This window comes from Saccopteryx bilineata, chromosome 5 (assembly GCF_036850765.1).
Source record: "Saccopteryx bilineata isolate mSacBil1 chromosome 5, mSacBil1_pri_phased_curated, whole genome shotgun sequence".
NCBI classification, from domain to species: domain Eukaryota; kingdom Metazoa; phylum Chordata; class Mammalia; order Chiroptera; family Emballonuridae; genus Saccopteryx; species Saccopteryx bilineata.
In genome coordinates, this window is record NC_089494.1 from 34,623,868 (window position 1) to 34,637,503 (window position 13,636).

Sequence of the window (13,636 nt, forward strand, 5' to 3'; positions counted from 1 at the left end):
TGTATTTAACGGTTTTTAATTTTAATATTTCATCCGGCCCGTGAAAAAAGTTTTTTTTCTAATCTGCCCCAGGGGCAAACACTGTTGGCCATGCCTGCCTTAGAGAGCTCCCTTGCCCCTTGCTCCAAATCAGGGCACATCCAGAGCATTGCAGTCTGTGAACCAGGAAGCAGGTTCTCAGCAGACACCAAATCTGCTGGCGACTTGATCTTAGACTTCCTGTTCTTCAGAACAGTTGAGAAGTAAATGTTTGTGTATTCTATAAGTCACCTAGTCTATGGTATATTGTTATAGTTCCAAATGGACTAAGATGAGTCCCCAATGATGCTGCAGATCTTCAATATAATGCAAATAAAAAGAAGAATTTTGATTCTTTATTATAACTTTTTGTGAAAATTTACATCCTAAAACATGATCATGAAGTGATCAAAACTACAGAGAATAATTAAAAGATGCTGAAATTACTCATGACATCTGAGAGCCAACTTATATATTGCTCTGGTTTGAAAATTTTAAGGCCAATCATTAACTCTCATTTCCTAAGGAAAACATAAGATTACGACACACGGATGGACCAAGGTGTAAATGTCGAAGGATCATCTCTGGGAATCTGAAAAAAATCAAAAGAAGGAGAATAACTTTCAAAAAATGTTGCTATATTGAACAAACAAAATACAAACAGACTCACAGGTGCAGAGAACAAACCGATGGCTTAGATCAGTGGTAGTCAGCCTGGTCCCTACCACCCACTAGCGGGCGTTCCAGCTTTCATGGTGGGTGGTAGCAGAGCAACCAAAGTATAAATAAAAAGGTAGATTTAACTATAGTAAGTTGTATTATAAAGATTTATTCTGCCAAACAGCGAAAATTCAACATAAAGTACTTGATAAGTAATTATTATTATATGCTTTAACTTGCTGTAACTAACTTTGCTTTATAAATTTATAAAGTAAAGTGACTTCCCTACTTTATAAATCACCATTACTGTGGAACTGGTGGGTGTTAGAAAATTTTACTACTAACAGAGATACAAAAGTGGGCGGTAGGTATAAAAAGGTTGACTACCCTTGGCTTAGATTGAGGAGGTGTGGGGGATGGGTGAAAAAGGGGAGGGGATTCAGGTGTTCAAATTGGCAGTTACAAAATAGTCATGGGGATGTAAAGTAGAGCATAGGGACCATAGTCAGTAGTGCTGTAATAACTATGTATGGTGCCAGGTGGATGACCACTTTGTAAGTCATAAACGTCTAGCCACTGTGCTGTACACCTGAAACTGATATAATATTGAATGTTAACTGTAACTAAAAAACAAAACAAAACAAAAAACTTATTAAATAGGTCAAAGAAGAAAATCTGTTTAATCATTGCAGTAAAATAAAAGCTTCTACAATTCAGAGCCATTAAAATTGAGAGCCTCTTGTTCCCATCCCTTTATCGGGCCTGGAACCTGGTCATGACCCCTGAGGTGCAGCCAGCCTCCTGTAACCATGAGCCGGGAGCCACACTCCAGGGGGAGTGGAGCAGGAACATGGAAGCAGCCTGGGTCCCTCATGGCGTCATTGGGCCGCCCTCGGCTCTTCTTGTTCCGGAAAAATATTTTGTTGAAAAAAATGTTGTTATATGAAAATATTGTAATTCAGAAAAAAATATTAATTTCTAAAAAAGAATAAATGAATGTGCATTTTATTTTTATCAAAATCATACAATTTTCTCATTTCTTTTAAACCTTGAGTCTTAAGTCACATTCTCATAAACTAATGTTTGGGATAAAATGCATCTTATTCAGAAGCCGTGCAACTTCAAAGGCACAGAGTGCAACCTAAATTTATACCAGACTCATCGAGGGCTGCAGTGAGCAGTGAACAGAGGAAGAGTCTCCGGTGGAACTTCTAGACGCATCTTTAGCAGCCGGACAGTGGAATTATGTTCTTTCACTGTGTGCATAGTGATATTTTCATTTAAATTATTCTTATTAGTGTGTGTAACAGACACTTTCTGAATAATTGACCAAATCAGATATCTATTTAATCTAATTTGGTTTTTGAGGTAATTAAATACATCAACCACGTTTTGACCAAATGTTTAAAGAAATGACCTACCAGGCCCATCTGCGATTAGCACTGACCCAAGTGAGTGTGCTTCTCTGTGGGGCTGGAAAGAACCCAACCGTCATTTAAAGAGGTTCCCTCACTTTGCAGTTGCTTCAAGACATACAGGAGTAGCAAGTGGAGGAAATACGAGATTTTTCACTGGACAAGATGAACCTGCTCTCTAATGTTGTCACAGTTATCCAATTCAGACCAAGAAGTGAAAACCCATGTGAGGGGATTCCAACAGGAGCCTCTCCTCACCACACTTACCATGTCAGTAAACTGATCCCCACAAGCCATCCTAATGGACTCAGCAGTTGCTGGGCTATTTAGGGTGAAGGACTTGGCCAGCCCCCTCTCTCTTCGGGCAGCAGTCACTGCATCACGGATGGCGAAAAACACGGAGGATCCCATGAACATTCCAGCCTCACCCAGTCCCTGAGAAGGAGGGCAAAGGCCATCAGAAAGGCATGGTTCATTTCAGAAATGCATGGTTCATTTAGAACAACTAATCTGTGTTCACATGTACTTTCTCTCCCTCCCTCTCTCTCTCTCTCCCCCCCCCCCTCTCTCTCTCTTTCAGGCACACACTTCTGGCTTTAGAACCCTCAGAATGGAGTGCATTAAATGGCCAGAATCTGCCCCCACGTTGATCTGCGTGCGGGAGTCCTCTTCTCCTCTTCAGAGTAGTTAATGAAAATGCCCGAGGACATCAGGACGGCAGAGTAGCTAGAAATGTCTGTACCTCTGACCAGGTCAAAAATATCAAAGGTCTTGGTGCCATCTAGGGTACTCCGAAAGCCTCTAGAACAGCAATTTTTAATCAGTGTGCTGCAAGAATTTTTAAAACATGCAATAGCTATGACCGGGCCAGTGGTGCAGTGGATAAAATGTCGTCCTGCAGTTCCAGGGTTGCCGGCTCCATTCCTAGGGCACCAGCTCTACCCTGAAGGTGCCAGTTGGAGCCCCAGTCAGGGCACCTGTGAGAAGCAATGAATAGCACAACTAAGTGGAACAAAGAGTTGATGCTTTTCTTTCCCTATTTCTCTCTCCCTCTTTTTCCCTTCCTCTATCTCAAAAAAAAAAAAAAAAAAAAAAAAAGCAATACCTGACTAATTTCACTCACCTCTTGCTGCAGTGCCCCTGATAAATAGTCTGGTATTGCATGTTCTAAAAATTCTTGTGGCACACCAGTGTGCCATGGCATACTGGTTGAAAATCACTGCTCTGGACCATTTGTGTTTAACCCAAACCACAATAAAGGAGCGTCAATGTTGAAGTTTTCATTCGTGCTAACTTCTCAGGCCTGTGTTGGTGGCTTTTGAATGACCAGTGTGGGAGGCATTATATTTTGAATAAGTCACCAATGCTGCTTGTACTGATTTTTATTCTGGTCCTTGGTCTGTGTCTAAGGCCTTAGTAGAGAGATGGGACAAAAAACCCAAAGCAGATAAACTTTTTACTCTGAAGCAAATGTGGAGGAAAAGGTGGAGCTGGCAGAAGGTGGGTTCTCCTCTGAGGTGAGGGAGAGGGAGACAGCAGGGCGGTCTCGTGCCCTGTGTGGAGCAGAACTGGGAGGGAGACAGCTAGACCTGGAGAGGTAGGATTTTGTCAGAACAGTCTTTAGAGAAATCCCTGGACAAAATCTGGAGCAGAAGTGGAAATAGGAGCCATTCCTATGAAAAGTCTTACCTTCCTCCAAAACTTGACCCACTCCCGAGAAAGAGAGGTAATTCCCTGAAAACCTGAGGTTAGTTAGATTGCCATCTGTATGGTCAGATGTGGGTTCAGAATAGCACTTAAGTTGGAGAAGTTGTGCTTTTTGTAGACTTTTATTTGGGAATTTTTGCCATAAGTCTATATGGGCCAGTTCCACTCCATGGTTTTCAGGGAGCATAGGTCAACTCCTCGTATCAGTGGCTACTAGTATCTCAACGCAAATCAATCTTCATTGAGAAACTAGTCTGAAAGCCCATTTTTACTTGGGCGGGGTATGGGGAGAGGCAGAATGAGCAAGAAGGACTTGAGTCTGGAGGACATGCAGGGAGGGCGCAGAGAAGGCGCTGGGTGATGAAATTTGCCTACAGCTTCAGCTTGATCTCACCATGGTACTTAACCTCATGAACCAAGATGTTTGCTTCTTCTTTGATTTAAATATGTTTCATGATCACTCTCAAGAGTGAAGATGCTACTTGCGCTGCTGAAGGCAGTGAGCGCCACTCTACGGTGAGTTTGCTTTTCTTTTCCCATCTCCCTTTGTGAGCTGTGATTCCAAAGAATAAACAAATTCAGGGGGAGGTTTTATTATTTCTCGATGGAGTTGGTGGTTATGGGATGAACTGTGCTCCCCTCCAATTCATCTGTTGAAATCTTAGTCCTGGTACTTCAGTATCTCAGTATTTGGAGGTGTATTTAGAGAGGTAACTTAGTGAAAATGAAGCCTTTAGGTTTCTTATAGGAAAAGAAATTAGGACACACATACAGAGACATCAGACGTGTGTGCACAGAGGGTGATCATGTGAGGACACAGCAGGAAGGGGGCCATTGCAAGCCAAAGAGAAGACTCTGCAGAGATAAGACCTTGATCTCCGACTTCCAGCCTCCAGAACTGTGAGCAAATAATCTCTGTTGTTTAAGTCATCCCATCTGGTATTTTGTTATGGTCGCCCTAGCAAGCCAATAGAGAGGTCTTGAGTTCTTACCTTGGATGAGTAGATGGCAATGGGATTTCGGGAACGCACAAGGGTGACATAGAACTCTTCTGGTATTTGAGTGACAGTGGGGATTTTGTAGTCATCTGGACTCCGAGAATAAAGCACTCCTTCTGGGGAGTATTTCAGTTCTTCTGTGGTATAAAATCCCATGCCTTGGGTAAATGCTCCTTCAATCTACAGGCAAAAATTTCACAGTATAGTATAAGCATATGATGTTGGTTGAAAAAATATTGCAATGTGATCTAAAATGAAGCTGGGAATCATAATAAGCCATTCTTGAGAGGATTGTGGGGAACTTGACAAAGGGTTCTTCAGGATCTGGCCCTTGTCATCCAGCCTGGCTTCCTCCTTAGCTCTTCTGGCCCAGGTACCAAATGGTCCAGGGATTCAACACTTGTCAAGTTCTGGGTAATTCTGCAAGCCCCCAAGAGGCATTCAGACCTTCAATTTTTTGTAAAGGCAGCTCCTGCTGACTGTCATCACTGCTCCCCATCTCTGTTTGTCCACTTGGCAAACCCCTATCCCTCCTCCAAGTTCCAGCTGAAAAGTAACTGACACTTTGGATGCCCTCTAGGGTACTGCAACAGCCTCTAGACCAGCAATTTTCAACCACTGTGCTGCAAGAATTTTTAAAACATGCAATAGCTATGACCTGGCCAGTCACGGGGGTGAATCTTTTCACCACCTGCCCCACGTGGATTTAGGGACTGCTTCCTCCGGGCTCACTGTATTTGAACCCCCTCCAGGTGGCACTCAGAGGGCATTTTTTCTCCACATTTTTCTCTCTCTGTCTTGCTCTTGTTTCACTCTCTCTCTCTCACTGGTTGGTAAGCATTTTGAAGCCTGGCTTCTTGTATTCTGTTTTTAGCATGGTGCCTGGTATGTAAATTCTCAATTAATGTTCATTGAATTGGATGAAAAAGAAGCTAAACTTAAAGGAATGTGAACTAGAATAAATGGACCCGGGACACTGTACTTATTATAATATCTAGATTTATTTACTTTTTTTCATAACTTATGGTGGAGATTAGATCAATCTTAAACATGGTGGGAAGAAATACTTTTATTAAAAGCCATGTTGAGTGCTATTTATAGACTACTATGCTCTTAAGGAAAAAGGTTTAAGGTCCTATTTAAAGGGGTTTCTGCCTCACCTGACCAGGCAGTGAAGCAGTGTATAGAGCATCAGACCAGGATGCAAAGGACCCAGCTTCAAAACCCCGAGGTCGCCAGCTTAAGTGCAGACTCACCTGCTTGAGCACGGGGTCAACGGCTTGAGTGTGGGATCACAAACATGAACCCATGGTCGCTGGCTTGAGCCCAAGGTTGCTGGCTTGAGTAAGAGGTTACATGCTCTGCGGTAGCCCCCAAATTAAGACATATATGAGAAAGCAATCAATGAACTACTAAGGAGACTAAGGAGCCACAACAAAGAACTGATGCTTCTCATCTCTCTCCCTTCCTGTCTGTCTGTCCCTATCTGTCCCTTCCTCTGTCTCTGTCACAAAAAAGGTCATATCTGTCTCAAGGTTAAATCATTGAAGGAGAGTTACACTTTGCATTTTATTAAATTGTAAAATTACAAAATAAATTAAACAAATTTAAATGCTAAATTTGGATATTTCCAAATGCTTGTCCCTAAAAGAAAACATCAAGGTCCAGGAGTTCCAGTCTAACACACTTCTGATTTTCTTTCCTTTTTCAATGGGACAGATGTAGTGTTTTCCTAATTATAACATTCTACTTCTTTCTTTTACTTAAGCAATAAAGAGGCAGGAACAAGCTGGTAGGAGGGAACAGGAAGGGGAAGGAGAGGTGGGGCTGAGTCTAGCTGTGCTGGTCAACTTGACAGATTTAAGATGAATGTCAGGTGATGTTCAACGTGCAGATTCTAAGTCCCAGCCCAGCAAACTCATGATGGAGCAGTCTGAGCCTGGGTGAGCACAAGAATCCACATTTCTGGTAAACATTATAGATGCTTTTGTTGCAAGAGTCTGAGAACTGCATTTTGAGAAACACTGAGGAACGTAATAAATTGTTCTTTAGAAAAGCTTATCGGTCAATCCAGGCAAATCAGTTCCTTAGGCCTTGGGAAGGTGGGACGCTGTTGGCAGATGAAACCAACATGTCTGTTGGGTTTGATGCCGAGCTCCTCAGCCTGTGCAGCTATGCAGGTCGACTGTGGACCAGCTGCCTCTCCTCACCTGGGAGCTGGTGGGCGGGTGTGGCGTGAGCTGATGTGGCTGGCCATTGGCCCCACTTTGAGTGACAAAGTTAGGAGGAAAAAAGAAAGCACCAAGAGCTGGAAAAGTTTGAACTTAAAGTTTAAAAAATTTTGGGTGTGTTAAAAATGAATTTACTTGTGAGATAAAAATCAGAAATTCAGCAACAGGAGAAAATTGTTTTTAAGCATTTTTTTTCCCTTATGTTTCTCTCAGTTGGTCAGTTTATTTAAATACAACATTAGTAGAAATATTCATGTAGCTTTATTATTATGTATATATATAATATTCCCTAATTATAAAGATTAATTCATATTTATTGAAAAAAATTAGTAGGCATGGAGAATATTTCTGCCACATAAATACAACCATTGTTAACTTTTTATATTTTCTTTTTCTTTTTAGCAAAGATAGAAGAGAGAGAGAAAGAGAGAGAGAGAGAGAGACAGGAAGGGAGAGTGATGAGAAACATCAACTTTTAGTTGTGGTACTGTAGTTGTTCATTGACTGCTTTATCATATGTGCCTTGACCAAGGGTGCTCCAGCCAAGCCAGTGACACCGTGCTCAAGCCAGTGACCTCAAGCTCAAGTCAGCGATCTTGGGCTCAAACTAGAGACCTTGGGCTTCAAGCCAGCGACCACAGGTAATGTTATGATTCTACTCTCAAGATGGTCAGCACTCACTCAAGCTGGTGAGTATGTACTCAAGCCAGATGAGCCCGTTCTCAAGCTGGTGACCTTGGGGTTTCAAACCTGGGTCCTTAGCATCCCATGCCAATGTTTTATCCACTGCATCATCTCCTGGTCAGGCATTAACATTTTCTTGAATTATCTTTTAATCTTTTATTTTATTTTTTTATGTAATATACTTCAGAATACTTGTACCAGGTATAAACAATATTTGTGGAATTCTGGGAAATAACATTCTGCATGGAATTGACCGACAGTCCCTGTGACGTTCTCTGATACCACGCACCTGCCCAATGTCCAGGGCTGGGTTTATGCTGAAAGCAGCATCCATGAAGATGTCAGTCCTAAGGAGCTGTGCCAAGAGAAAATATATGATAAAAGATATTATTTATTTAAAGTAGATCTTCACTACAGTTATATACCTGTCCCTAGTTTTTTCACAGGCAGGATCACGTTGATTATTATTTACAGTATAGAAATCATGTCCATGTTTTTATTCTGTGAATACAATGAACACTGAAGATGGTGAACACCAGTGTGACCCTTACCTTGTGAGCCCCAGTCAGGCAGTCGACCTCAACCTCAGAACAGGATGCTCCATAAACAAAATAGGGGTAAGGATTACCTTCCTCCTTCTCCCAGTCCATATATGTCTGGTAGCCTCTGAGAAGAGAAATCAGGAGTGAAGGAAAGGCACTTCCCCACTAGTGGTCTGATCACCTGTGGCGCTGTGGGTCCTAGAGATGACCAGAGCTCCCGTCCCATAGCTGAAGGCCTCTTCCCCTCCCTACAAGGGGGCACAGTGGTCAGAGTTGTAGGAGTGCCGGTGCTCACACGGGGAGAAGGTCCACTGGTGTCTGAGCGCTGCCCTGCAGCACACAGTCACTGGGATGGGTCAGAGGTGGTGTCACTCTTGGTTGGTAAATACCTGTGGCCCCAAGGAGTGCCCAGGCCTCCCCCAGATCTCCTCCCACACCCCGGGACCCATGACTGGAGGGTTAACACAGGGCTCAGCAGAGCTCCAGTGCTCTGCAGGTGTCTGTCCAGATCAACGAGCATATGCCATCCCTGCCCAGTGTACTCTACCCCACAGTGAAAGCGTCCTTTACTTGAAATATCCAGTAGTTGACAGGTTGATGGATTCTTCGTAGGCTGTTGTGATCTGGAAGAGATGATTGGTTACAAAGACAGATAAGTTTAGGGAAAGTGATGAAAAATTCTGTGCTATGCTTGCCCCCTGTTGTTGGCACCATGATCTGCACATTCATCCCGAGCGAGGTTTATGCTTTGTACAAGCCTCAGGTCATGTTCAAGCGCAGTGCTGACGGCAGCTGCTAGCTGTGCTCTGCGCACCTCTACTTTTGGAGTTGCACGGAGTCAAGTTTACTATTTTTCAACTTTTTTGGCTTTTTGCATTAAGGAGGAGCCAGGCCATATTCATGTAGTTATGTACACAGGTAAGTGTGTATGTACATTCAAACACACACATGTGTATGTACATATGTGTATATGTGTGCATGCATGTATGTATGTATATATCTTGACCCTGCCTTTCCCCCCCAAATTATTCAATTGGTTTTCTCGGTATATTATATCAGCTTCCCTGGGTAGAGCTGGAAATAATAACACTAATGGTAATTGTAATAATAATTATTAAAAACAGAGTAATCCTTTGCTATTAGGACTGCTATTATCTCCATCGCCCTGGTGGGAAACCCAGGCCCTGAGGCGTGGGGGAAGTGCACTCCCACAGTGCAGGGAGCCTCATAGCTGGGCCAGCAGCCCGTGGGCTGTACTCTAGAGCCAATGCTGTTATCAAGCTCTGAGAAGTTAAGTTCTAACGAAGCCTCTTAATGAACACAGACATCTCTTTCGCTCTCGTTTGGAAAAGCAGAGGTAAATGCTAATGCATGCTTTGTGTCTTGAATGAGCACCAGCAACCAGATCACAAGCCTAGACTTGGGCCTATCTGGATGTATTTGCGTTTCCCTGGCAGGGCTGATGGGAACACTCACCCAGTCCTCCCATGTTCCCTTCGGGTTTTTCCTGATGACTGGCTGAAGACGGTCCCTGAGAATTTGGCAGGCATTCTAAAAATAAATATTTGAAATGATATGGAAAATAAAATGCACAGGAAATAGCAAAATGTTCAGTATTTAACTCGATTCAAATGTAGACTGTCAGTTCTGTCATTAACTCAGTCTGAACCTGCTTCCAAGTCCTCTAGGCAGGGTTTCTTAAACTTGAGCATTGTGTGGAACCCATACAATGAAACAAGAATTCTTGTGGGTCTTGCATTGTTAATATTATTCTTTTTAAAATTTTATTTACAAACTTAACATTAACGGGGTGACATTGATCAATAAGAGTACATAGGTTTCAGGTAAACATTTCTATAGCATTTGAACTTGATCTTGATTATGTTGTGTACCCATCACCCAAAGTCAAGTCACTTCCTGTCACCTTGTATTTGTCTCTCTTTACACCCTTCCCCGGAAGCCCTCCCCACATCCCTCTCCCTCCCATCCCCTTCTCCCTGGTAACCACTTCACTTTTATCTATGCCCATGAGTCTCAGTATTTTTATTATAATGTTGGTTAAATACATGCTTCAACAATGAGCATTTATAGCCCGAGCAGCCTGTGCAACCTCTTCTTCCACCTCCCTCCCTTTTACTCTCTGTGCTCCAGCCACACTGACCCCTTGCAGCTCCTCAAGCACAGGGGGTGAGTTTCTGCTACTAAGTACCCACACGGATGGCTCCTTTTTTTGCTGCATTGAGAACCAGGCTCAAAGGTCACCAATCAGTGCGTGGCCTGGTTTCTCTGCTGCCCCAGCAGGCCACGCTAACATTTGCACTTTCTCTTTCCATAGCTTCTATTATTTTGATTCATGACCCCTACCATTATATATTTTAAAATTTTTTATTATTACTTAATGCTTTATTATTTATTGATGGAAGATTAAAAGACTCTTTCTGACTCATTTTAGACTAAGGATGAGATTGGCACAATAGGTGACAAATAGTCCCTTATTCCAAATGGGGGTTCTCTACCTTCTAAGCAGATCTTGCTAAGAAAGTGGACTCAAGCTGTTCCTCATCCATTTCAATGGTATCAAAGGGTTAAAACTGAGGAGACTGAAATGTGAGAATTAGGGAGAAGATTCCACCAGGAAAGGCTGTTGGTGTGTTGGGATCAACCTCTCAGCGAGGAGGGGCAGAAAGGGCTTTCTCCATCTCAAACCCAGTGAGAGACACTGCAAAGCCACCCAGAGAGCTTGACAGGAACCCCCTGGAGTTGGGGGACCCTACACACCTGCATCATCTTCTGAACACAGACTATCGGTGAGAGACAGCCTGCAGCAGCCCAGGCTGGTCGAGGACCATCTCTGGGCAGAGGGATGCTGTATTCCCACTGACCGGACGGCCTTCAAAGGGGCAGGTGTCTGAGCAGAACCTGTGGTGTGGGTGCTGTGTGGGCTAAATTTTTCTATATTATTGAATCCTCTATATTTAACCATTTCAATTTAAGAAAAATTTATGAAGACAAAGCCAAAATGGAATCAGTTTTTTTTAATTTCCTGCTCTCTCTACTTTGTGGTGTTTAATACTTAGTCCTTAGACATAAACATACTAATGCTTATTGATTTACCTGGTCCATTAAGTGTTGCATTTGATTTGGAATTATTTCAGATTTTTCTAAAAGACATTTTTCTTTTATAGTCATTTCCTTGACTTTACTCCCATATAAATGACTTGGAATTTAAAAGAATTCTGGGATCTGAAATTAACAGCTTCACCTTCCTCACATGATGGACAGTCTATTTGTATCAAGGATGGAGCCACTGTTGTCTTTGCTGTCAATAAGACCTCAGCTTCCGCCATATGTTTTTTTGAAAATCTGGAGCTATGGTTGATTGAAAAAGAACCTTGAGCTTTGGGAAGTCTTAGGGAGCCTCAAAAGCTCTTCATAATCGCCTGACCAAGCAGTGACGCAGTGGATAGAGCTTTGGACTGGGATGCCGAGGACCCATGTTTGAGATCCCTGAGGTTGCCAGCTTGAGCGCGGGCTCATCTGGTTTGAGCAAAAGCTCACCAGCTTGGACCCAAGGTCACTGACTGGAGCAAGGGGTTACTTGGTCTGCTGAAGGCCCGTGGTCAAGGCACACATGAGAAGGCAATCAATGAACAGCTACGGTGTCGCAATGCTCAACGAAAAACTAATGATTGATGCTTCTCATGTCTTCGTTCCTGTCTGTCTGTCCTGTCTATCCCTCTCTCTAACTTTCTCTCTGTCTCTGTAAAGCAACAACAACAACAAAAAAAACTCTTCATAATCAACCCGTCACGGAAGCCCATCGAAGAGCTGCAGGCCCGAAGGGCAAACAGAGGACAAGCTGTCACTCCTTTCCCTACAGGGAGCACTCTCTGAATTTGCTGGACACAGCTTTGCCCAAACCAGACCGTGGAAGGCAGTGTGTGGAAAGGCTTCATTTTGAGATTTTCTGCATTTTAAGACTTCAGATGAAGAATTTTATGTCTCACAGGTGGCCGAGTGATATTTACATTGTCCTAAAAGAAGTTTTCATGTTGTTTAGTTGAACTTTACCCATTGACTTTGAAACAGTCTTATTTTATACATATTTTTTTTGTTCTGTGCCACTATCACTACTATTTCCAACACTGCTTTCATTACTCCAAACAAACTTTAACCATTAAGTTATAACTCCCCATTTGCCTCTCCTCCTGATTGCTGGCACCGTCTAGTGTCCAGGTTTTGAAAATTCCCCACCTATAAGGGCTTTCTGCAAGGGGTGAGGTGCCTCAGTAGAAAGAGGCTGGGAGTGACCTGGGGCTAGGGCGGGGGTGGGCAGGTTACAAGTGGTTAAAGCCATAGGAGAGGCACCGCCCACGCCATGGTCATAATGAGAGACTGTCTAAGGAGCTCACAATGGCATCCACAAGGGAAGGCGTCCAATACAACAAGGCCAAGTGACACTGAGCCAGCCAAGAAAGTTCTGCCTTTCTTCTGTGCTCTCTTTCCTGGACTTTAATGATTTTATTTATTAATTTTACAGAGAGAGGAGGGGGAGTGAGAAGTACTAAAGTATAATATTAGTTGCTTCAGGTTAGTTGTTCATTGTTTACTTGTCATCTATGACTTGACCAGGCAAGCCCAGGGTTTCGTATCAGTGACCTCAGCGTTCCAGGTCGGCGCTCTATCCACTGTGCCATCACAGGTCAGGTTCTTTCTTGGATTTTACAAGGAGCTGAAATGAAGGCTAAGGAGCTTGTGTGTGTGTGTGGGGGGGGGTGCAAGGAAAGAAATGTAGCGAAGGCTCCCCACCCCCTTTCTACCTGCAGCCCAAACTGTTAAGTAGTAGAGATTCTGCAAGATGAAATAAGTTTTGGAATTTAGGACTAGACATTTTAATTATTGATGCAAATAAAAGTGGTCAGTGGGTTTTAATAATCTTAGATTGATTAGAGACATTGCAGGTAGACTTTATTTAAAGGGATGGACAAAGAAGCACACACAGGGAGCTTCAAACCCTTGAAGTCTCAACCACTTAGCAGAGTGACCTAAAACCAGCCACTTGACCTTTCCTGGCCTCAGTTTCAGTTCCCGTATAAGAAGCAGTGGGACAAGGTTATTTCCATCACTGTCACTGGATGACTGAGACATGAAAGAAAAGTCACCTGCACCGCTCTCCCGAAGATGTCTGCTCCCATGGATGTTACTGTGAAGGTGGCATTGGGCACCGTGACAGTGCTTGTTTCTGACAGGTGTATATACGACATGGGGATGTTCAGTTCTCGACTAGCCACCTGCCAGAAGCAGAAGAGAAACACTGTTGATGTCAGTGACTCTGAGTCTTTCTCCCCCCCAATTAAAAAGTTTTACATTCATTCTTTCTC

The 13,636-nt window shown here is 43.1% G+C and overlaps 1 protein-coding gene across 1 annotated transcript in view; it reads right to left on the bottom strand.

Moving 5' to 3' along the window:
- Positions 1-512: 512 nt before the first annotated feature.
- The window catches only part of LOC136337564 (aldehyde oxidase 4-like), an 88,587-nt gene continuing 75,463 nt past the window's right edge, over positions 513-13,636 (bottom strand). Inside the window, exons 28-35 of the mRNA XM_066278903.1 lie at positions 13,418-13,546; positions 9,732-9,806; positions 8,826-8,878; positions 8,265-8,379; positions 8,003-8,068; positions 4,793-4,978; positions 2,361-2,528; positions 513-610 (exon numbers count right to left, since the gene is read on the bottom strand). Of these exons, the coding sequence (XP_066135000.1) occupies positions 557-610; positions 2,361-2,528; positions 4,793-4,978; positions 8,003-8,068; positions 8,265-8,379; positions 8,826-8,878; positions 9,732-9,806; positions 13,418-13,546 (846 nt within the window). The 3' untranslated portion in view covers positions 513-556. The remainder of the gene's footprint in view (positions 611-2,360; positions 2,529-4,792; positions 4,979-8,002; positions 8,069-8,264; positions 8,380-8,825; positions 8,879-9,731; positions 9,807-13,417; positions 13,547-13,636) is intronic.